Genomic DNA, 26,700 nt, shown 5'->3' with positions numbered 1-26,700 from the left:
TTAAAAATCTGTTCATATTATTTTTCGTTTGATGTTTTATTACACAATAACTCGTCTTGTTAAAGGAGTGTAAATTGATAACCCAACTACCCATCCGCACATTTGTTTAGAATTCATTGAAATTCTGTTCCTTGGTACCAGGGTCGGAGAACACATGCTGGTCAGAATTTCCTATCATTTGAAATAATTGCTGGCTATGATTTCTCGCGGAATAGATGTATCTTTGCTTGCAAGTTGTGACTATTCATTATCGTCTCCAGAATACTCTTAGTAAGTATCCTTTTCACACTATTGGTTTACAGATGACATTGATAAAATAAATATACCTAATGTGTGAAGTCTGCACACAAAAGTCCCAATTTCCCGAAGATAGTGTGACAATGGTATAGCCCACTTGGAGTAGGTAGCGATGCTGAATGAAGTGAGATGATAGGAGATGTAAAGAGGATGGTTCAGAAGTACCTGGCTATACAGAATTGGTTACCAAAAACGACAGATGCAATTTATAGTAGTGCTTTGATTCTGAATGACGATCTGTCAGCAGGATGATACTGTAGGTAGGAATCATTCTGGTACTCTTAGTATCACTCTGCTACCTTAGGTACCTAGGATAGATCCCATTAATAATAGAAACCAAGTGAGATATGATGGTATGGTATTGATGGTAGAAGGAAGCGTGCCGGTTATCGCCGACCTTTGGTCAAACTGCACGGACCATCCAAGGGGAGGAACCAATGAAACTTATGCGTGTATATATGTAGGTAGTAACAAAGCGGATCGCCGCTGATTTGCGTAGATACGATTTAAAGTAGGCACTATGGGCTACATTGTGCGTGCGGTTTCATACTGTGAAAGTTCGAACAACGAGACATAGATGGCTCTGTTGTAGATGGATCATAGATGTTATAGAGTTATCCGACAGGTGTCGGTAGTATATAGAGACGACTCTCTATCATATGCACCAATGTAAATGGAGCCGTATGGTTTCGAGAAGAAGAGATATTGTGAGAGCATACTAGAGAGGACGTTAGCCTCAAGGCCGTCTTACACACTCGTTATTGATTATAAGTGTTTTTTTGTCCAAATAAAGACACATTGTTTTGTTGTTAACAATGAGTTATTATTTCAAGAATATATACTTCAGAACACGTAGAACTTTATATTATCTAAGATGGATCCGGCACTGCTTTGGACATAGTATCGAACGACTGTAAAATTTGGTCTATAATAATCGCATTTCGTGCTTGCCCATAGAAGGCGGGCAATAGCATGAATGAAGTTTGGATGAGCCACATCTACTGCACGGATGCAGAATATTTAAGAATGATTGCCCATTAGTTCTACTAATCAATTAAACGTAATTACGAAAGAATCTGAACGCGTGACCGACATTGCTGCGAAATCTAAGATAGGTACTTTAGATTTATGTAGGTACGGAAAATTGCATAATGGAGTCTAGATTGAAGACATTAACATATTAGTCAGAAACATTGCGACAAAGAGTGTAAGGACCCGATGCTCCAGATGACTCAAAGATAATATAATAGAATTTGTTACGACGACTGTAAAAATGGCATGAACGTATGATGAATTCAAATGGCCTCCGTGGCTGAGTGGTTACAATCTTTGGCTACGAATCTGGAGGTCACTGGTTCAAATCCGGGTGTGCGCAAGAAAATTTTATTTAATAAAATTAATTTGTGTTATTTCACAATTTATTCATATAAAATAATATATAAGTACGTAATATATACAGATTCAATTATTGACTTTCCTGATACTCTCAGTATCTCCCTGGTGAAAGACATTAAAATATATACGTACACCTATATTATAAATGGTAAGTTTTTAGATTCTCACGGCCAAAAGCATTTTTGTTGTTTGTTTTTGGGGTGTTATGCCGTGTTGCGCTAACTCCTTTAGCCGACGTTTCGGACAGCGTTTACACATCTTCGGATCTACCGGATCTGCCCTGATGATGGACACTGCAACGCTGTCCGAAACGTCGGCTAAAGAAGGAGTTAGCGCAACACGGCATAACACCCCAAAAACAAACAACAAAAATATATTATAAATGAACAAAATTAAAAGTTAATAATTTAAAAAATATATATATTATTTTTAATTTAAATTATTTTTACGGTGATAACGGCATGTAAAAAAAAATATTTTAGAAGGTGATGTTGTCATAGTCCCACTAAATAGTAGGAAACTGTAGATTTTTTTAAATTTTCCCCTATCGCTAATAATAAAAATAAGTCGTCTAAACGTAGTTAAAACCACAGTTTGAAAATGGCATTGAAAGCCGAAACAGCTGCAACAATAACAAAAAAAAACAAAAAATACTTGCAGAACTTATAATTATATTATTGAATTTGATTTTAATTTAATTAAATAATAATAATAATAATATGGAGTTCTACAAATTAAACACAAAAATAATAAAAAATGAAAAAAATAAAACTTTCATTATGTTTCTTGTTCCAGGGGAGCTACTATCTCGGGGACATAAGACTCTATTAACGGGGGTTTGCTCGACGCTTACATTTTAATTATTTTTGATGAACGTAATACTAAAATATCAAAGCTATATTTAAGATTAATAAAAACCGTCTTACATAAAAAATGTTTTATGTAAAACGGTTTGTTATTGTTTTTAAACATTTTTCAACTATAAAATTAGCGGTGAGCACCAGATTTTATTTTTCAAGGCGAGGAATTTGTAACTTCCCGAGAGATCTCTCTAGAAACGTTTGAGATTTTAGTAATACGTTCATCAGAAATACTTTAAATAAACCCTACGGAAGATCGATTTTCTAGGCCTGCTAGGGCAAAGTCGACCTTATATCCACCTACTAAGACGGGTCGCAAATATTGTTTTTATATATCGTTAAGATTCCCACTTTATTTTAGAGATTAATTTGATAGGGCAAATTCAATCGCAGGGAACAAAAATGATTCCCACAATTTGAAAATCACCGGCATTTTAAATAATGGAGTTATATTGGTTCAGGGGCCTTAGCATGAGAAGTCGATATAGCCCTATAGCAATACGATATCGTTAAAATACGTCATCAATGAGCACTTAACGACATATGCTAGCACGATCAAAATATAACAACCGACGATTAAAATTCCTTGTCTATGGTCAAAGTAGCGACGGTATCGTTAAAATTGCGAGCATGAGAATGTATCGATAGGATAACTTCCGACCGACGGTTGCTAAAAGCCCGCCGAATATAACGTGGGGTCTTGAGTGTCAGTTAAAACTTTGGTTGGCTGTCGATATACGTATTTTTTTAATAATTTCTTTAATTATGCAAAATTTCTGGCTCAATGAAAGGAGGCAGGTTAGGGAAGATCGTAGGATTGAAAGGCGTCGTTTACGCGATCAATTGGATCCGTTCGAACTTGCAGAGACGGACTTCAGACAATTGTTTCGAATATCTCGTATTATGGCTAGAGATCTCATTGATCAATTAACTCCTTTTCTAGTGTCAAAAAATACATTAGGACTTCCATTAAAGTGAGAGTATTAAATATTATTGATATCTTAGTAAAACAAAAACACAATATAAATCTATCCACCACTGGAACGACCACGTGAAATAAATAAATTTGCTTCGATTGCTAGAGATTTCCAGATGATAATTTTTCGCCGACATTTAAAAAATCATAACTTCGAATTTTAACATGGAAACATAAAAACTTATTAAAGTGCTATATAGTCATTATTCATTGACTATATAGCACTTTACCTGTATTTATCATAATATCAGCATTTTGAATATCTTAAAATACTGCGTATGATTGAAATATTAGTAAAAATAACTTCAAAATTTTGACACAATAGAATGTAAGTATATCTCTTTGATAATAATGGAAATTCTTTCACATAAAAAGATAAATAAATAACTTACCCAGCTACCATTGCTTGCGACATCGTAAAATATTTAAAAAAAAACACGGCGGTTACAATGGTCACGCTTGAAATCTGACGTTTGACGTCTATCCAATTCATAGACAATTCCGTCCCAGTATTGCCAGCGTATATCGATTTGTATTTTTTGCCTTATCGATGTCGTTAGAGATATCAATAGCGTTCTCATGCTAGGGAAGTCGTTATAAAATCGTCGGTAGATACGCTTAGCAATCCGATATCGTTAAGTTCGATCGATTCTCATGCTAAGGCCCCTGATCTTAGATAATTTTTTCAATGTTTTCTTTTATCTTCAACAGATGTAGCAAACGTAAGATCTTTATTTAAATTATCTTATAATTATGACTATAATATGAACTCTATGAAAATTAAAAGAGTTAGACGTTGCCCATTTACAATTCGAAATGCAAAATGCCGCGTCTTAAGATTCTGATTTTATTTTATGGTATTATACGAGTATATGAAGCTTCATGCATTATGTATTTATTCTTGAGCTTCTCACAAATTTGTTTTATGTCTGTTCCAGACACGATCTCTGGAAGTCTGGAAGTGACTCCGGGGAATATCTATTCCAGGAAAGATCTAGACGTTACGATAATACAAGACAGGTGAAGTGAGAAGGGTTAGATCGTTCCAGAAACGTCGAGCCAATTTCATCTTCTAAGCGTGTATTATTTAATGCTGATTTTTTTGCAAATGAGAATAAGTCACGTCGTAAAAATTATTTGAAAAATCGATACACAATGAAATAAGCATTCAGAGAACTTTTTAATTAGCAATTATCGACCTTAAAAAAAGTGGTTCTTATCGTAATTAATTTTTGGATTATTCTTCTTTATTTAGCCAACGTTTCGGACAGCGTTACAGTATCCATCATCAGGGCAGATGTGTAGATTATGGTGAAGTGTGTGTTTATTTGCTTGGCGACAATAGTAATTACGAGTTAGTAATATAGAAAAGCTCAAAGAATCCTTCTTCCATTTGGTGGATGCATTATTTTATATATTTCTTTGATTTTTTGTCATCACGCTTTTAGAAGCTATTGAATGAAGCTCAACATTAAACCATTACAGAAACATGAAAAACTCTACTCAGCATTCTCAGCAATAGTTTAATAATAGTAATTAGTTTTACGTTTCAGATTATACAATTATAATAGTGAAGGCAATTTTAACAGATGTATTCCATCAATAACCTCGTGATTTACGAGAAGGTATAAATTTAATCGTACGCCCAAAGCCTTTAAATCGGGTGAACTGTAGCGGTGATTTATCCCCTAAGGAAATATAGTGGTAGTCGTTAAATTGTTAAACTCTCAAGACATTAAGCACCTACCCAAGAACTGGGCATTTAAGCACTGCAATATATTATTACCTTTAAAAATTATTTTAAACAGAAAGTTAATAAAAGCTACTGAAGTAAGGTTGATGAAGATGAGGTCCATAATTTGGTTCTAAATGATATTATTTTTTTAAATTAAGAAAAAAAATCTTTTGAATATTTTAAAACTTAACCATTTTTCTTCTTCTATCGACCATGTCATTCCCCCATTAACTCCCCTCACTCCCACCCCCTTCCACATCTTCATTAATTCTTCGGTGATTTGGGTTTCTTTACACCCCCTCATCGCTTTCTAACCCCTCTCCCAATGTTAATCTATATTTAACTTTAATGTATGACTCATCTCGATAAAGAAAATATTTTTATAGATTTTTTTCTAATAATCCGCTCTAAACGAAGTAATTTGACTTCAATTTATTGGTTATTTCATCAAAACTTTAAACTTCCTTTGGAAGAACTATTCTTTTACCCTCACCATTTTCACCCCTCTCCCTAGTATTGTCAAGGACCCACTGCTTCAACAGGGCATCAGACGTCCCTAACTTGCACCTTTTCTTTTTTTTAGAATTGCCGAAAGTACTTTGTTTGGTTGTCATACTGTTGCATCCTCACGATATGACTGTTTCTACAGGTATATTATAAATGGTGCTCCGAAGAGCTATAAAATTTTCACAAATTGGTATTTGTTGTTTTTCACTGACCATTGGATTACATCATAGTCGATGCGCCTTGTTAAAATTTGTTTTTGTTGGAGGATCACATTGCTAACTTCTCGATAATACCCCACAATGTAGTAAATACCAAGAAGCGATCAGCCCGACAAGCGTTGTTCACATTAATATTTAATAGGGTGATTATGCATTTCAATCGTCTCTGTAATTAGGCGAGCCTGGTGGGCATTTCCAAGTACTTTACACCTAAATTCAAAGAAACGCCGTGTTTCCGCGAAATGACCTGCTAGTCATAAAATAAAAACAAAAAAATCTGACCTGAATTTAAGGTTTCAATTTTTGTTCTGTACGATGTTGATTACCTCACAAACAGTTTTCGAGTTTTCCAGTTTTCGCATTAAGCAGTCTCCACTACCAGGAGGTATATCAAAGACAATCGATAAACCATCGCCAACTGACCATAGATGACGATTTTTTTCAATATCGTATTGACATAGGACTATATGGATCTGTATAAAATCATCGGTAGTTCCGCCTATCGATTCGACATTGTAAAGTTATCGATTTCTCTGAGCTAGACTCCCGGGAGTTAGGAGAACTATGGCATCCCAAATCTGCGAATTATTGTGAGGTTTTTAAATATTAGATTATTCAGAATAAGTGGAAGAATGGATTTCATTTTTAATTACATCTGTTTTTCTTGATTGAATAAAGAAAATAAGAAATGAATGAATTAATGAAATGGAATCATGGAAGTGAAAATTAACCCTCTCCCTAACATCCGATCGATCTGAAACTTGGCGGATATACTCACACGTGCATTCAAATGCATTTTTTTTCTTAAATACTATTTTAGTACACCAAAAAAAAGTTTTAAAAGATTTTTTTTTAGTTCAAAGCCGTTTAAGAGTCAGTCAAACAAAAAGAATCTTCGAAATTGGCTACTTCCCGGCCCGAGAGATGGCAAAAACAGGTATAAAAATTAAAATTGATGTATTATACGTAGTTTTGAAAAAAAAAAAAATAATGTGTGAATCCAATTAATAACTTAATTACATCAATTGAGACGCAGCCTTGTGTTTAACAAAACATTTATTGCATTTATTAAGGTTAAACGCAACACTTGTTGTATTCTACGTGTTCACAGATGGCGTTAATTAATTAATTTTGTTTAAATACGTTTGCTTTACAATATTAAGACAAATCATTTGTTTGCGCCCGTATATACGCAATATGAATATGAATCAATAGTTTTGTTCGTTTAAAGACTTAATTTTTTCGAGAAAGGCACACAAATACAATATTTTACCGATGATTCAATCCAATATTGTATTTGTATGCCTTTCTCGATAGAATTGAGTTTTTATATGGACAAAACTATTTATTCATATTCATATTGCGTATATGAGGGCGCAAACAAATAATTTGTCTTAATATTGTAAAGCAATACCTCGCAAAAGCGTATTTAAACAAAATTAATTAATTAACGTAATCTGTGAACACGTAGAATACAACGAGCGTTGCGTTTAACCTTAAGTCACTGAAGTTTAACTGAAAAATGTCTACCTCAGAAGAAAGGTGTTTTAAGAGTGTAGTCTCCACAAAGGCATAATCATTAGCAGGTTGCCCTTCCTTTTAAAAAAATAAAAAGCCTGTGTTGCCTAGCTCTGGTGAAGTTATCGGGGATATCGGGCGTAATACGTTTCAGAACATCAGGATTGCAAATGTGTACATTGAGCAGCATAAGTGCTACTAACACCATTGCAATTTTTCTCCCAACGTCTACATTAGACGGTCTAGTCCTAGCTTTCAACATCTGATTGATACAACAGACGGTAGTACTCAAAGGAATCGCATATACTTTTCAGATACGTAACTCCAAAACACCAAAATGAGCCAAGCATATTTGATGTATGGATGCATAGCCATTTTATTTGCTATCACAATATATTTATAAAAATCGTAACATCCGATAACCTTCTTCATTAGGATTGTGAAAACGTTATTTTTCGTAAAATATCTGTAAATCTCTGACATGTATGTCGATGTCCCACGTTTTATGTTAAAACAGGGGATCAGTTGTTCCACGCCGCGCCATAAATCAACACGTTCACGCTTTTTGCATTTGTTACGTGATCTATGCGTTTGCACTACATACGAGTGCTGCATATTTATGGGTGAGGTCAGTCTGTGACGCAAAACCTATTTGAAACACATCTATCGATGTCTACTAATCATAAAGTGACGGAAACAGTCAGTAAAAGCGTTATGGCATCACCTGATAAAGAGTCTAGAGACATGACGAAACATTTCACTTTAGTATTGCACACTATGCATATATTATTATACAGTTAAGGGCTGCAGCCTATCATGCAATCTTCAATAATTACTTTCTTCGTTCATTCGCTTTGCATGCCCAAACCATCTCTAAGCGTCCTTTTATTGATCTTACTTACTACGCTTATATCATCCTTGGGGAACCAAGGAAGAGTGGAGAGGAGAGATGAGACCCTCTTCCCTCGGGAGACTTTTGAGATAGCCAATAGATAGCCGTGAATTATTCCCTTGTTTGGCCTTCAGAGAACCAAAGGGGAGTCGAGAGGTGAGGCTCTCTCCCCTTTTGGGGTCTTCAGGGAACCAAGGAGGATTGGAGAGGAGAGATAAGACCTGGGAAGACACATTGTGGAACCAGAAGACAAAGGCATATATCCAATGACAACACTGGTGAACTTTATAAATGGAACCGGGTGACTGATAAAGGAATGAGGTAAAATGGGAGATAGCACAATGGACTTATGGCCTAAGTGCTCACGGGAACTGTATGTAAACCGTCTCCAATGTATAAATAAATACATCAGTCTTACATTATTTTCGATTCTTCATACTTCTCGCATGATCTTAGAAGGTTTTACTACAAATACGACTCAGGAATCTCATTTCTATAGAATTTAGTCTACTTTTATCCTTCCTCTGCCAGTTTCACGCCTCACAGACATCATGTAGTTACGTTCAGTTAGTTATATAGTATATTCTTATTTTCACGAAGAAATAACCGTAATATAATGTAAGCCCCAAAAACTGTGGTTAGCTGATCATGTAGAGAAAATTCCATAATAGATCACAGAAAAACACGACCAATTGTATACTCCAAACGAAGCGAACTAGAGAAAGACCGACGAAGCAGACTAAGACAGAATTAGAAAGCCTTGTGACCCAAGGAAAAATACTAAAAACAACAATTTTCTGAACTGGTCAATTTATCTAGTCTCTGGTCAATATTCACAAAAGACCAAATGTTCGAAATAGATAAGAATGTTAATATTTTACATATCAGTTACAAAAGTCTGCTATGCGCTAAATTTAATTACAGTGAACAATAAGATATAGTCGTGCATTATTGATTCAGCGAGACTTTTATAAGCCATATTGTATTATAACTTGTTTTTATAATGGTTATTAACCGTTTGATGGTCGATCGTTATTATTCTCATAACAAAGGATTTATCGGTTCTCAAGGTGCACTTTAAATATGCGACTACAATTAATTTCTGATTTAAACAAAATCCATCGCAATTAATATTAGTTTCCTTAACTTGGAAGAGTGATGTGTCTTCGTCTTCATCGGCTTATTGGCGATCAGATTTCTACAAATGCCTACCGTAAAATAATTTTGATTATAAGGTTATTACGGTTTTCAGGAGCACAAAACAGAGTACGAGCGTTATTTTTGACCCAATTCCGAAAAGTCCTTGTCCGATCCTTTGAGGCCTTTTTCCTCCGATGCCAGCAGTTCTTTTTAAGTCTTTAATCAATAGTCATCGTTAGAATTGAAACGTTGCTTGAAATGGCTTTGGCGGCGTTTGTTTACCAGATCGGAATAGCCAGGTACTTTCCCTCTTTCCTCTTCCCCATCTCCATCCCCTCCCCGCTCCATTGAGCCTCATAACATACCCCGATTGTGGATTCCATAGTCTCACACATAGAAGCAGTTGGGACTCTTGTGCGGTTTCACATTAAAAACTTGATCTTATCGATGGACGACCACAGTTTCTCTTCCCAACCATAAACATCTACAATACCACCCAAAGATGATTTCATTTGCCAAATCACATGTTCAGCAAAGTCACACTTTGTCTAGATGGCAAGATTAGTATCAACCATATTGTCTTGCTTCTATTCCACTTAGGTCTAGTGGATTCACAAAAATTCAAATATGCCAAGTTGGAAGGTTCCCGTTATGTACCGATTCTAAGTCCGTTTCAGCTTTTCAACTAACTATAAAATCAGCAGAAGAGGATAACTATCATGTTATTAAGCTGGTCAGCTTAATGCTATTTGATGGAAAGCTGAAACGCACTTATAATAATCGTCGTTTACGGAGACCTTTGAAATATCAAAAAAACAACATGGCGTTGATTGATCATTTTTTGACTATTTCATTTGAATATTTGTGAAACAACTGGGCCTTGTCTCGAAGGGTATAGGTACCTAGTATGTCTCTTTCTGTAGCTTTTCTTGGTTAGGTATTCTCTTTAGATGAATAATATCTACTTCTTAATGATGTTCAAATAATATTATTTCATTTCCGAAAATCTTCCCCATCGTTTATAAATATTTACTTTGTTTTCTTGGATCCAAGTTGTTTCAGCCTGTGGTGAAATATACCCGGAATGGAAAAAACAATACGCGAAGCTTTTGATCGTAATTAATGGGTTTTTCGGAAAACAAATCAATGGAAATATATTACAGCCTCTGACAAAGACCGGGAGAATAATAAAGAATCTTTTCGAAGATACCAGCTGTTTATTTTTCCCAACTTGGATCCGCATCGGCTATTCTATCATTATTAGTGTTACAAAATTTCAAAAATGTTTCATTTTGCACCAACCTATTGGCGCTTTTTATTACTTGCAAAATATTTATTATTAAAATTGTGTTAATAATTTTTTTCCTTATTTTACCTTCTCAATAGAAGGTAAAATAAGGAAAAGGATATAAGGAATAAAAAGGAATAAGGAACAAATTTCAATAAATTGATAAAACATTTACAAAAAACACAATTCTTTCTTGAAAGGGTCATCAATTTCGCTGGCCCTTCTGAGACCTACGGGTTGAAACAATGTCTTACGAAGGTATGTAATTTGGGAATAACCATTTTCAATTCAAAGCAACTACCTATGATAAGTTTGGGGTTTTTATGTGAACACCGCGCAAGAGTCTCAACTGCTGCCAACCCTCTGAAGCAGTAAGACTATATCATCCACAATTGGGGTATATGGCTGAGAGTGGTCATAGGAGAAGGAGATGAGAAGAGAAATATGTGGAATTATCTGGCTATCAAATACGGTTAAACCCATTTCTGTGGGTGGTTTTTAACCAAGGCGATACGGAGAATATCCTCCACTCTGTTGATGCAATAAACGGTTGTCTTTTCCCTGCTTTGCTAAATTGTGATGTACAAGGTTTGATTTCAAGATTGAGGTAGACCGGCTTAGTACATATTTTTTAATACTATTTTTGTTTATCTGGGTATCTATTTCAGAGTCTCTACCACGAATTACTCGCTATGCGCCATCTACGAACGAAAATCTCTACGACTTTTGTCATAAGTTCTATATTTATACATTTTTGAGTGTCGCACGGTTGAAGAGATGACTGTGTTGGCAACCCTGTGAATATTGTCTATGTTTCTGATGTGTTTGAGGTTTCTATGGAGTTAATTTGAAATGTCAAAAACAAACCGTTGCCGCGTCGTTATGTAAACGTTTTTATTTGCTACCGCACTTTTTCTGAAATGAATGGCGGTGGTGGATACATATCGAAATGCCAGAAAAATGGTTAAAACAACTTTGCAGAACTAAACGAATCCGATACCAACTTCGAAAAGCGCGCGGGAAACGATCTTTTTTTTGTATAAGGAAATTCACCAGGATGCAATGAGATTTTGACAGTTTTGCCGATCTCTACTGCTTCGACCCACTCGTTGTTTAAGTCGAATGAACTTTGACGTATGGCGTGTAGTATGTACTTTCGGTGAGACTCAAGAATAACAAACTCTACCAGTGTATGTACTTTCGGCGGAAATTACGAGCGATCGAGACTGGGGAATAGATACCCTGTACGTAACTTCTCCGAACTCTAAATCCCGGCCTTGCTTTGATTTAAGAGTCATTTTCAAAAGTGGAACTGTTTGGTTGAACAAATTCAAACAAGCGATAAAGTACCTACATATAATATAATATTTTATTTAGAAAATTATTTTAATGGTCTAAATTGGAATCATAAAATTCCGTGATTATAAAGTAGAAACGTCAAAACGTGAACCTTTCGAAAAGAACAAAATACAGGGAGCACAGAAATGTCAGGTTAATTTGTGTTAATTTCCTCATTGATCATGTCAAATATTTATGAATAAAAAATGTACAAAATAATAATAAACTTCAAAACACGAACCTGCCGACAAGAACAAAATACCAGAAGCACAGAAAAAAGATTAGGTAATTATTAAAAACCCTTATTGCTCAGTGACAACTGTTGTTGTGGATTAACCATTTGTACACTCTAATCATAAAAGACAATATTAACGAATCTCAAACGAAAGACGTGAAACAGAAAAGGCAGAAAAAGATTCAGTCGCATCCAGGACTGCGAATCCCTAGTTGCGACTGAATCTTTTTTCTATCTTTTCTGTTTCACATATTTGGTGTGATTTGTTCATATATAGTCTTCAATGATTAAATAATACAATCCTAGGTTTTACTCATTAAGTTATTCCACTATAAAAAACCACTTGTATAGTATCTTAACCTTTTATCAAACTATCACTTTAAGAAATAAAATAACACATCATGTGTATTGTGTAGGGCAGGTACCTTGAGGAGAGGCGAAAAAAATACAAATACACTTTAAGGGTGTGCAAAAATGCGAGCAAAAAACCTTATAAATTGGTTGATGTTATACATAGGGTTCCATGATAACTCAACACAGTCACAATTCAACACACTTTTAAAAAGTACTATAAAGTCATTAGAAACGATGAAAAAAAAATTAAACTTAACCTAACCTACTTAACCCGGTTAATAAAGTTTTTGTGTCATCACTTTCCATGACTTTAAATAACTTTTAACTTTTTTTAAATATGATGAATTATCATTTCGATATCCGGTCACCGAACGGTTAGGTTAGGTTAGGTTTAATTTTTTTTTCATCGTTTCTAATGACTTTATATCACTTTTTAAATGTCTTTTGAATTGTCACTGTGTTGAGTTATCATGGAACCGATTCGTATCTGTCTCGTAATTCGTGGTACGGTTCGCGTTTCGGTTCGCAAATATATACGTACCCTTAGACACAAAGCGTACTTTCTACTACATTCCAATAGTTACAATAACAATATTCATAATATGCACTCTAATATGCAACACATGGAGTTAATAATTTTATTAAGCCATAATGTAGACATATTGTATAATAGATAGTTGCAGTGCAGTCATAAATTAATTCAGTCTGAATAGAATATAAACATGCATTTAATTTTCACAACGAAATAGATCACGCCCATCAAGTTTTTAGCGTTTCAACTTAATATTCACGCGTGCAGTCTGCAATAGCAATTTGTCTAGTGCATCTAACTGCAATGGGGACTGCATTCGCGGAACCATAAGGCACGATAGTGCAGTTGCAATACCGTATTATTTACGTAGGGTACCTATTAATAAATGGTTCGCCGTATATTTTCACTGATTATCAGTGGCGGCTTTCTGTAAGGAGCATAACATCTATTGAACTAAAAAAGACAGACAAGGATTATAATTTTTTTTACACACCGTTAAAGTAAAAAGAGATCGGATTAAAGTAAACAGAGAGGTTTTGTCCGAAGCCACTAGGTCTAAGGAAACCGCAAATGGTGTTTGTTGTGAAGAAATCTAGATATGAAAGTGGAAATTTGGAAAGTACCAGGCTATTCAAATCTGGACAACGAACAGGCTTTTATTTATAAGAGTGCAAGGCTGATGTAAGCGTAATGAGGAAGATTAAGAAAGGGACGCTTAGATGGTTTGGGCATGTAGAGCGAATGAGCGAAGAAAGGCGAATGATAACAAGTCAGGGACGCCCGAGGAAGACACTGCACGCTCAAGTGAATCAGATACTCGAGTCGGGCCATGTCAAGAGTCTGAATAATAGAAGAGTATGTATGAGATGATGTATGAATGAGAATGAGGCAAGGAGTGTGTGCCAAGACCGAGTTGTTTGGCGGTCCGTCCTCTCTGCCTACGGGCCCGTTCCCACTTCCGTTTTCAAATCGGAGGCGGATCCCGTTTTAAAAACGGATGGCCATACAACACTATGAGCGAGCGTGTTCCGACACGATTTGAAAACGGACGCGCTGCGCTGGCGATACATCCGACAAAAAATGACGGATCCGTTTTAAAATCGTGTCGGACAAGTGTGAACAGCTCCATACATCCACTACAGCCACTAGGGCATCCGTTTTTAAAACGGGACCCGCCTCCGTTTATAAAACGGAAGTGGGAACGGGCCCTACCCCTTCGGGGAAACGTCGAAATCTCGTCTTATGGAGCGGTGTTGCTTACAATAGGATTTACGAAATTCGCCTAATTCACTTTCGGATAACTTAAAAGGTTATATTTTTTTTTTAAAAATTGTATTCACCCTTACTCACATTTTTATGATTATTTATTGTTAGCATTTGCAAACCTAACAAAAAACAAATGGATTTTTAAATTAATACAGATATTTCAGAATTTATTTTTTCTATATTTTTAAACTCCAATTGAATTTAATTACCACGGATCGCCACTGCTAATAATAGTAGGTATCTTATTTGCGTCATCCGCTGACAGTAATGCAATAAAATGGGTCATAAATAGATCATGCCGATAAATCGCTTCGACTTGACAGGTTGGCTTCAATTTTCATGAAAAGACAGGAGGCATACTTAAGATTGCATGTCAAGGCGGAAAGTTACGGAACTGAAATTGGTAATCTATTTTGATAAGGGCAAATGCTTAAATTTAAATATCTTGGAAATTTTTTTATCAAAACTCTAAAGTGAACGAATCAGATAATTCGTCAATTACTAAAAAAACATGTTTTCACAAAACTTAATAAAATACAGTTATTACTAAAAATATTATTCCTTCCAAATTTATTAACGTAGGTACCATTGAGGTATATTATAGATCGGAAAGGTAGAAACTTATTCCATTCCATAGAATTTTTTCCTCGTGCAGTTTTAACGAATACTAAATAGACCTACACAAGTTTATATGGGATGTTTATACATAACGATGATTGTAGCTAATATTTGTATTAACTCGTAACATCTTATTTATTTTGGATATCTCAAATACTGCTGTCATCTGTATCCGGCGATGTTATCAATCAGTTTTTGTAGTTTATACAAATATTTAAAACATTTCAGTGGTCAAATGTATTGATTTTTCCAGATAGGTACACTTTATCATGTAACCACGTTAAGAATACCTGTACTCATAATTATTGGTCATTCAGTAATTTCAGCACATTTCTGCCGACATTTGTCACCTCGGAAGGCGAATCAAACTTCGTGTATTGAAACATGTTGAAATCTTAAAATAACCAATAAAAATACTCAATATTGTATATATAGCATTAGTAGTCCATGAATGCAAAATAGGTACTCCTTCAAAAAGTATCCTTACGTTAAATAATGGAAACCACAGAACTCAATTGAACTCGAGAAACTAATAGGGCACAAACCATCGTAAGATTTCGTGGGTCCCAAACACCGCAATGAGCTGGCTTAATAGAATATAATAGAATACCAGGTGACAAGACACTGAAAATCATTACCAATCACCAAGTGAAGGCAGACCAAGGAAGAAATGGACTAACCGCGTGAAAGAGCATTGGCGCAGGACGTAAAAGTTTGGAGGACTGGATATATTCGATAGAGTACATTTATGAAGATGGATAAAACCCACCCTGAATATATTAAAACACTTGATGAAGGACTAAAGATAAAAGATAAAGAATAAACAGAGACACAATAGAATATGCAATTGAGTTGTCTTCGGATATCTAAAATCACAGGAAAAGACAAAATAATATATTTTTCACTTACTTAGAGAGCCAAGAGACGAAAGCCAGGGTGAAGAGCGACATGCACATGGCCATGGTCCTGAACGGGAAAAGCTGCCGTCCCCCTTCCTCATCCCACCCAGGGTACTTGATCAGAGGGGGAAGTCCGAGTAGCGCCTCTCCTCCCGTCAGGCGTATGAACAGAGCCACTATATAAGCGCTGAGAGATCCGTAAGTGTTGCAGTGGTGCTTGAAATGGACCACCATGAGGAGCTGCGGGAAGAGGATCACGTAGACCAGATCGGAGCACATGGACCTACGGAATAAAATGATGTATTTAAGACACGGAAAAAAAGGGCCAAGGTGGGAAGTGAAAAAACAAAAGCGAACAAAAAGGAGACAAGTCGTGTAAGGACCTCCATGGCAGAACACAATACTTCTTGGCTTTGGACCCAGTGGTTCAAAACTCGGCATGCTCAAGCTCAAAGTCAAAGTTAATTAACATATTTTTGCCCTTTCTTCCACAGGGATACGCATATATCCGATACTCGTGTTGTGTACTCACGCCGCAAATAACTTGTCGCGCATAGACCGTACAAGTCGCTACCGAAATCATTTGGCCTGCATCGCGTCGCCACCAATGCTTGTTGAATTCTCGAAACGTTAAAACTACAATGATGTCATAACTTCATTCACAACCAAATATTTGGTGAAACTGTATTTTTTTTGAAATCCTGTCATTCTTCGTTGACTGTTCTATTCCTAACATTGATCTAAAGCACCCGCATTTTTACCAAATGCCTGACATAAGGACGACGTGAGTGCGAACAACCTTGTCCGGCTGGTCACGGCACACACAGGCGTCATAGACGACTTTTCTTAAATGTCGGCATCGTGTGCCTTACCGTGCCTGTATATGAACCTCGCGAGATGTATGACTGTAGTCGCCAAGATACTGGAATTTTCGAGTATTGTATACTTGCTTATGCTTGTGGAAGAAGGGCATATCACATATATATAAAATAACAGTATTTTGCGGCATGTTCCAGAGTGATAGATACTTACTCTAGTATCGATCGCTCTGGTGAAACAATAATAGCGGTTAAGGAACGAAACTTTGCTAGAATTGGCTTTAGCCGTGTTTAGTGACCAGATTTTAATATTCGGGTAGTTCCCAACCTTCCTCTACCCCACTTACTTCCCCTCCAACGCACAACACATCCGCATCGTGGATGGTCTGGTTTCAAAAAGTCAGGACTCTCATGCGGTACCTACTCACGAAAAGTACAGACGGTAAATACTAAACGTAGGACAAGTTAGTTTCTGCAGATACTAATTTTATTTTCTCTTCTACTTAATTTTATTCCAGTGCTCTCCTATCGGTGGTTGGCCACCATCAGATCAATGCAACATATATATTTTAATTCTATTGTATATAAAATTGTAAAGACTTACCAAAGGCCGTAAATTGATGGAATGGTGAGCGCCATGATGGTGGATAGAGCGCCAACAATGAGGATACCAACTCGCATCACCCAGATGACCTCCATTTCAGAAGCGCGCTGGCGGAAGATCAGTTTGTATACATTCCTAAAACAAAGTGTTATTTTAATCACTTAAACATTAAAAAAAAAACTTTTTACGTTACATCTAAAATAGCAAAATATCTCTGTAATTTCAAAGCTGATGCAACATATATTAGCTGGCAGTGTCTTTTCCATAGAGAGCTTTAAAATATTCATTTAACTGTCAAAAAATATGAAAAGATGCCATACTTTTGTTCCATTTCTTTATTTACTTATTCGTAAAGAAAAAGGTTTTAAAACCCAGGTAAAGCTGAGCAGTGTGCTATTTTGTGAAAGTTTGTATCTTCTGGAGCACTTTTCACATAAAATACACCTACGCCATAAACTGTTCCCTAACTAAATGGTCTAGTGACAAAGCGGTTCCCAAATTTACCTCAATAAAACCAGTGACGTATGTATGCTTTGGTCAAAATAAACCATTTCACATACATCATTTAATTGTGTTTGCAAATAAAACAATGAAAATTTCGCTTCATTTTTGAGTAAGAATTTATTCTATACAGATGTTACGTTTTCGCCAACACCGAAAAGGGGGATTTTCTTGTTTGTCATGCTTAAATTCAAACTCTTGCCCTCATCGTAACTGGCATTCGTCACGTGAGTATTTTCACAAAGAGTATCCTACCATTATAATAAAAAAGGTTAAGCAGTAGAGAAGAAAGGAAAAACGTTTGGAAACAACTACTTTCGTCAGTAACGTTTTTATAGTACCTACATAAAAAGCAAAAGACTTAGACTCGGGTCAGTTGGTCCTTCGAGCCGGATATGTATGGCTGTTCCACTTAGTCAATCACTTTTATCGCACAAAAATACGACGTATGGAAAGATAAATCCATTCAATTGTATATTATGGTTGAGAAACTGAATATACGTTTGAAAACCTAAAAGGATGTGAATAAGCGAGTTTTGAATGTATAATACTCAAAAAGTATTTCGCTTTGACCTTTGGCAAACCCTGACCGTCAAAGATTAGATTAAGTTTCAACAGAACTATTAACATATTCCTTAGAGAGGGGTCTATGCCGACGTTCTATGGATTTACAAACTAAAAGTGAAATTATTTAACTATATTAAACCCAGATCAGTTAAAATCCTTAATCCACCATAAATTTCGAAATGGTTCTCCGATCCGGACCGGCGGTTCGCAACGCGCTATTCAATATTGCTATACAAGGTTTATTTGGGTTGTTATCACTAGCATTTTAAATTTTTGAGGACCCAGCAGCCTGTGATCGTCAGAATAATGACTTTTTAAAAGTAAACGTGTGATTAGGAAAGAATAATACGGTGAAATCCAACAAACCTTGCAAACATAGAAGAAGCACTCAGCACACTGGAGTCTGCGGACGACATGACGGCGGCAGATACAGCTCCCAGGCCAAAGAAGGAGACGAAGTCTGGGGTGAGGTACTGCAGCACCATTGGCAGGATCATGGAAGTCTCATCCTGGGTCAGTGGGTACGGGCCTTTGTAGTCGGTCTCATTCCAGACTAGAAAAAAAGGACATCATTGTAACTTTTTAAGTTATTTTGGATAACTTATAAAGCGTATAAACATCATTGTAGTGTTTAATCATTGATGAATATAATATCAACAACTCTCAATGAAAATATGAAATAGACAGATACATAAAATTAAATTATAACGACACCGGGTCTTACTAGCATTATCTTCAAGCATTTCCTATTGTGTTTCGGATATACCTATCGGGTTTTATTTGTACGGATCCATTGACTTGTTTAAATCATAATTAAATTAATTTAGAAATAAAATATAGTGTGAGTACTTCAAAAATTGAACATGAGATTGATAAAAACATTCGGAATGTAATTAGGTGACAGTAGCTCGATTGACAGTGCCAGTCCCGGTGAGACTAGAGGATTCGAGTCCCAGTTGCGACCGTTACCCTTTTATTTTTTGTGTTTATCTCTTTCATATTTTCATTGTGATAAGTTATTTATACCCTCAACAACGATCAACGGTATTTGAACTTGTGCAGGTTCTATTGTAAAATCGGTTTTTTGTTTACTAAATATGTTTTGGTACATAGAGACTTGCCACCGGGCAATTGAATATTACCGACGCGGGTATTGAATATAGTCGACGCAACGGTTTGCCTTTAACAAGAATTACCAACCCTTATGGGTATATTTATTTGATAACGATTTTTAAGTTTAATGTCTACTCAGAATGTTCTCATTTCTGAGCACAGACTGCTTCCTGTTTTATATTATGTTTGCTTTTAATGTTCTTGTTTTATCCTTTGATATTTTAGCACTGTTGTTGTTCATTAATCGTTATCATCGCTTTGTGTGTACAGTACGTTTTAATGTCATGGTAGTTATTATTGTCCTGTGTTTTAATAGCACTGTTGTTAGTTTATGTTCTATTGTCATTGCTTTGTACATACTGTATTTTTTTGTTATAATATTTCATCTGTATTAGGTAGGGCGCACTGTAGTAGTAATTTTAAGAACATGAAAACTAATACAAAATTATTGTATTATAAAATGTGTTGTAGTAAAGTGTACTTGAAGTGCAACAATACAAAACTGCCTTATATAAATGTTGAAGAAGAAGATTAGGATGATACTGATTTAAGCCATTTTATGCAATTTTCCGATTCTGAATTATGGCAACTCATCAAGAATCATATATCATGATTATGTTTCTGACGTATTCCTTAGAAGAACAATATAATATTGGGTAATAGTATTTGATGATTGTCTCCAGGTAGATTTGCATATTTACAAATTTAACGGTTGTAAATAGTGAACAACAGATTCATGTTTATTCTCTGGTGGAAAGTTGTCATTTTAAGTGAAAAGTTCTGTTTACTTTGTGTTTATGACACCAGGTGTAAAATATAACACTCTGTATCCATTATGATACACATCTCCTCACAGCTCCTTTCACATTTTTTGGGCTTTTATGGAAACATCCGAGTTTTTTGCACTGTCATCATTTAATACAAAAATATGGTAACATTTACTTTATGATCTGATATTTAAAAAAAAAAAAATCATTCCGATAGTAATATTAAATTTTTAACATATTACTTAAACATTTTTTTGATTTAATTTCCCAAACTCTTGAACCAAAGTTTGCAGGTTCGAACCCCGTGGAAGGTAATTTTAGATTTATAAGAGTATAAAAATTAAATTTCATAATGTATGTAAATTAAATCGAATGATACAAGGTGTTCGGAAACTAATGGAACAACCGGGAAACTGGTAAATCAACGTCACATTTGGAGTCGATTTTGTGGCATAACTTTTTTTGGATTTGATATTTCGCTTTCGAGTAAATCGAACCTTTTAGATCAAATTTGAACCATGTTTTGTTGACTTTTAAAATTCGTCCAAACTTAGTATAAAGGCAAAAATAGTTTTTTTTTTAATATGTATATCAAAATGCTCAGATCGAAAAAAAAAAATTTGGTTCTCTATGTAATATGATGTTTATCGCTTTTGCCATTAGTTTCCTAACACCGTATATATATAGAATATTTGTTGTTCCTTTTTCCAAAGAGAAAGATACTCTTAGTATTACCATGGTATCACTTTGTATCAAAGGGCGATACACCGATATCGAAATCACGAAATGGCTTTACTGTAATTTATGAATAAATTCAAAAAGGCCTCCGTGGGCTCTCGACTAGCAATCCGAAGATCGCGGGTTCGATTCCCGGCGGGTGCTTAAATTTTATTTGTTTGATTTTTGTTATTTTACAATAATCATTTATATAATATAATGTATGTTTGCGGAACGTTCCAGAGTGGAAGATATGCAGATTCCAGTATTGCCCTGGTATAAGACCACCATTCTGAATTGAAACGTTGCTTTTAATGGCTTTAGCCGCGTGTGGTGAACCGTTCTGAATAGTCAAGTACTTCCCCACCATAATCTTCCAAATCTCATTCCTCTCTCCACTACCTTCAGCCTCAAAACATACACATACTCTTGAAAACCATAGGTTCAATAGATCCAGATGTTTGGGAGCAGTTGGGACTCTTGTGTTGCATTCTCATAAAATCACTTTTTTTAAATGTTTCTCTCCACAACTTCATTGACCTAGAATATTTTAGTCATTTTTTTAAAAGAGTTTCACTCGATTCTACAATATTCTACAATATTATACAATATATGTGCCAGCGTCTGGACGGTCTGGGCCCTCTGATTGGTCGAATTCAAATTGACTGTTTCGGCTAAATTCCGCTAACTTGAAAATTAAGACCCGATTTCAAACTAAAATAGGATCACCAGATTTCTTCAAAAGCATCGTTTCTGCTAATATAATTTTTGGATAATATCGAAGAAAATAAGTTTTAGAAAGTTCACAATCCATTGGATTAATTACATTACAGTAAAAATTATCCACAATTACGTTTTATATATTTGACGTCTGTCAAGAATCAAACATTCCAAGGTTCCTTAAAAATGTCAATCCCTCCTTTACCGGCCGCTGGAGTAGTTTCGCTATTGGCCGACAGAGCGCATAATAGCGATATACAAATACGTACAATTTCATTTATTCAAACAATGGTAATTATTTAAGGGGAAACTACCGTTTTAATACGCATTTAAAAATAAAACAAACATTTGATTTAACTTAATGACAATAAACAACAACTATTTGCATGTACGATTTTGAAAAATTATGATATTTAATATTATTTACGTAAATAATAATTTCGCACGATTTGACAGAACACCGACATGAAGTTAACAATACGCGGAAGTGTAGGCACTGCCAACCCAATAAAATAACATGAAAGACAATCGGAAGATAGAAACGCTTCGTTGATTGTAAAATTAGCCAACAAATCTCTAATCTGACATGTACTTATATGTATAATAAAACAATCATTTTGCCAGGTACATAATATATATTAAGTTATTATTCGGAATCGCTGGACAGGGATAATACGAAATATTTTTAAATAAAACCTTCGGATTTACCTTAATTAATATAAAAGGAATCTGAATGCATTTGGGAATTTTTTAATTTTAGCATTTTAATTTTTAATTACGTAAAATTAAAATTCGCTTTCGTTGTATTGGATGACAGCCGGAATAATTTCTATTGATGATATTTTCTTTTTTTGGTATTCCTGATATGAGTGGCTAGAATTTTTACCATTTACTCTATGCAAATACCAGGTAGGTGGTACTATTTTAGCCAAGCTCGAAAAATAAAATAAAGGTATTTTGGTTTCTTTTACAAGTAAGGAAATATTAAAAAAAATGTTATTATAGGTTAAGATAGGTTAGGTTGGGTTATGCTAGGTTAGGTTAGGTTAGGTTGGATTAGTATAGTTCAAGTTAGTTTATAGATTAGGTTAGATTAAGTTGGATTATTATAGATTAGGTTGGATTAAGTTGGATTATTATAGGTTAGGATAAGTCAGGTTATGTTAGGTTAGGTAACGTTTGTTTGGGTTATTATGGGTTAGGTTAGATTGGGTTATTATAGGTTAGGTTGGATTTTTATAGGTTAGGTTAGGTTAGGATAGGTTAGGTTAGGATTGGTTCGGTTAGGTTAGGTTGGGTTAGGTTAGATTGGATTATTATAGGTTAGGTTAGGACATAGGTTAGGTTAGGTTGGATTATTATAGGTGAGGTTAGGTTAGGTTAGGTTAGATTATTATAGGTTAGGATAGGATATAGGTTAGGTTGGATTATTATAGGTTAGGTTAGGACATAGGTTAGGTTGGATTATTATAGGTTAGGATGGATTATAATAGGTTAGTTTAGGTTATTATAGGTGAGGTTAAATAAAATAATAACGATAATAATAGCCAAATAAATCATTTGTGCTTTCTAAGTAGGCACTATTTTGCCGGAATATTGTATTACATTATATTTTTTTAATTTACGTTTTTCAATTGTCTCTAGCCGCTCATTTCAGGAATACCGACAAAAGAAAATGTTATCAACAGAAATTATTCAGGCTGTCATCCCATACAGCGAAAGCGAATTTTCATTTTACGTAATTAAAAGTTAAAAAGCTAAAATTAAAAATTTCCCAAATGCTGTTCGATTCCTTTTATAGTAATTAAGGTAAATCAGAAGGTATTATTTACAAATATTTCGTATTTTCCGTATCCAGCGATTCCGAATATTTACCTATATTAATTTACATTTAGCCATTTAGGCAATTATTCGGGAAAGGTAAAGTTTTACCCGAACAACTGTCATTCTTATTATGCCTAAACTCCTTCCTGTTCCGTGTTTTAACAATATATACTCACCCTCTCTCTGTGAATGACCTAATATCTACCTATTAAATGTAACTGTTGTTAGTATCACTTAAACTGGGCGAAGCCCAACCAAGTGCCGCCCGAAGGGCCTAGCAGAAAAAAACCCGCTCCGCGGGTTTTTAACTGCTAGTTACACAATATTCTTTCATAAGATTTTTCCACACTTTAAATTTCATTATTATGCTCATCATTCAGAATTATGCTCGGTATCAAAAAACATTCCGTCTCGACTAATATTTACAAAATTTGGTCGCCCGCAGCGCCTAGCAACAAGCGAGGTGTATCTTTTCAAGAAGAGCAAGCCCGAAACAAATTAGGGGTTGTTTTACTATAAGGCCTGGGGGAGACAAGGGAGGAGAGAAACGTAAGACTTGTTGAATACGTGGTTAAACTAATTCATCTTAGCAGGGAAGTAGGGTAATGTAGAACAACAAAAACAACTAATATATTGTGAAACTCTGCATATTTTCCATGCTAGGAATGAATTATGCTCAAAAATATTTTGTCTAAAACATTGAATCTCTTTAGTTTGTACACCAAAATTGAACCTCTATTATTTAGAGAACACGTTTCTCTGCTGAAGAGAGAAATACATAGTCAATCCCAATACCAATTTCAATGTTTTCAATAATATAATAACGAAATACTTTTTAAAAATATGAAAGCATTCTTTTAGCAATTGAATTTATAGTTATTATGATGTCAATACATATATCAAGTTACTATGTAAATGATGACTGTATAATGTATTAAAAAAGGAGAAAAAATAGATACAAAGGTTGTGTCAGCACAAACCCGAAAGAATTTAACCGGCGATTTCTGATTTGAAGAAAAAAAATTATTTGAAAACAAAAATAATAATTTTCTACCTCCCGTCACCACCGCTACACGTCGCAACGGATCACGTGATAAGTGCTCCGCCTCGTAATTACGAGGTAAATTAATTAATTAATTAATTAATTAATTAAATTAATTAAATTAATTAAATTAATTAAATTAATTAAATTAATTAAATTAATTAAATTAATTAAATTAATTAAATTAATTAAATTAATTAAATTAATTAAATTAATTAAATTAATTAAATTAATTAAATTAATTAAATTAATTAAATTAATTAAATGAATTAAATTAATTAAATTAATTAAATTAATTAAATTAATTAAATTAATTAAATTAAATTAACTAATTTAATTAATTAATTTTATTAATTACGCGGTGCAACAGGAACTATACGAAATGCGTATCAATTGATGCGCTATAATATACGTGTGATGGTAAAAATAATTGATACAAATTTCATCGTACACAAAATGACATCTACATTTTTTACTTACATTTTATTAAATTTGCTTAGGACACTCTTCATACAAGGTAGGAGAGAGCGGAGACAATTATCTGACACAGGTCAGTTGTACTAGGGCGAATAACTCGCTAACTACATATTATAAGTACGTACTTAATTATATCATTCTTTACTTATTATTAATTATTTTTTTATTAACTCCACACAGGAGGCCCTGAAGAAAATAATTTCCCTCAGGGCCTATGTCATCTTTGGGGATGCTGTGTGGAGGGTCTTTTTGTGGAGAGGAAGGAGTGAACATGGGTCTTGAAGAGTCCCATGTTGTAGGAGGGAGGAAACACAGAGGCCGGCAGTTCGTTCCACAGCCGAGCTGTTGAACTTAAGAACGAATCGTAGAAGCGACCCGTTCTCATGTGACAAATGTCAACTGTGTACAAATGTTGGGCGCGCGTTTGGCGTGTATCCCGACTTATTATACCTATTTCGACTTCAATAATATACAACTATTAAGATTATAGTACTAAGCCTCAAAATAACTCTCAGAATCACGTTAAGATTCAATTTATTGGATAACCAACACCCCTGCTATAAGTTACCTCAAGTGGTTTACTACGGTTGGTGAGCAGGGGTACCTGGGTTCGAGGGGTGAGGATTTAACGAATGTGTCTGTCCACCTGCTGCGTGTTGGGCCGGATCGGGAAAGACTGGTTGAGGGAGACCTTTTGACCTCTCCAGCCGGACTCTCTCGACTCATCGACTTGCACCGCAGCGGGAAGGATGGATTCGTATGTCCATCCCTTCTGGATACATTGACTCTCAGATTTTTTCTTTCCAGAACATCCTCTCCTTCCTTTCCCTAATGACTCAGAGGTATTTTTTTCCCTCAGGGCCTTCTGTGTGGAGCTAATGTTAAAAAGGGTCGGATCGTCGGGAAAGGATATGTTTAAGTTTTTAATATTCAGATTTTTACAACCACATAAAAAGTATTATGACATGTTATACTTCGTAGAGATAACAGTGTTAACGTCAACACATTTAAAAATATACATTTAACCTTGTTCTAATGTTATATTTCTACCCTCCTTGGGTGCGTGTTGTGATGCTATAAAGATAAACGCAATCAAGCTAATGCAAACGACCGACGCACAAATTTTAATTACCGTCTGTATAATCGGAACAAAAAGGTTTGAGTGTGTATATTTAAGGTCCATAAACTTTCACTTTGAACTGAGCAGGTGAAACTGAATAGGTTTTAAAAGACAAATTGTATCTCCCAACAGATTTTTTAGTTCTTCTTCTTATTTCGTGTGGTGGGGGGGACAGAGAGGAACATCTAGGTTAGTGAACCAGTCTAAGGCCTCAGGCGTCTCCTTGTGGACCTCATGTCTTTCGTGTCTCACGGTATTTGACCACATGTTCGGTAGTCTGCACCTCACCACATTCACACATCGTCGACTCTTTAAGGCCCCACCAGTGCATCATGTGGACAGAGCGGCTGTGGGAGGACCTT

General features: G+C 35.1%; 1 protein-coding gene across 1 annotated transcript in view; it reads right to left on the bottom strand.

Moving 5' to 3' along the window:
• The window catches only part of ChT (choline transporter), a 75,508-nt gene that overhangs the window by 7,884 nt on the left and 40,924 nt on the right, over positions 1-26,700 (bottom strand). The window contains exons 7-9 of the mRNA XM_089639658.1: positions 18,925-19,111; positions 17,491-17,625; positions 16,079-16,351 (exon numbers count right to left, since the gene is read on the bottom strand). Coding sequence (XP_089495784.1) covers positions 16,079-16,351; positions 17,491-17,625; positions 18,925-19,111 — 595 coding nt within the window. The remainder of the gene's footprint in view (positions 1-16,078; positions 16,352-17,490; positions 17,626-18,924; positions 19,112-26,700) is intronic.

This window comes from Hesperophylax consimilis, chromosome 14, assembly GCF_061612785.1.
Source record: "Hesperophylax consimilis isolate HC1 chromosome 14, BYU_Hcon_1.0, whole genome shotgun sequence".
NCBI classification, from domain to species: domain Eukaryota; kingdom Metazoa; phylum Arthropoda; class Insecta; order Trichoptera; family Limnephilidae; genus Hesperophylax; species Hesperophylax consimilis.
The sequence above is the reverse complement of the archived record's forward strand: the minus strand, read 5'-3'. Positions and strand labels throughout refer to the sequence as shown.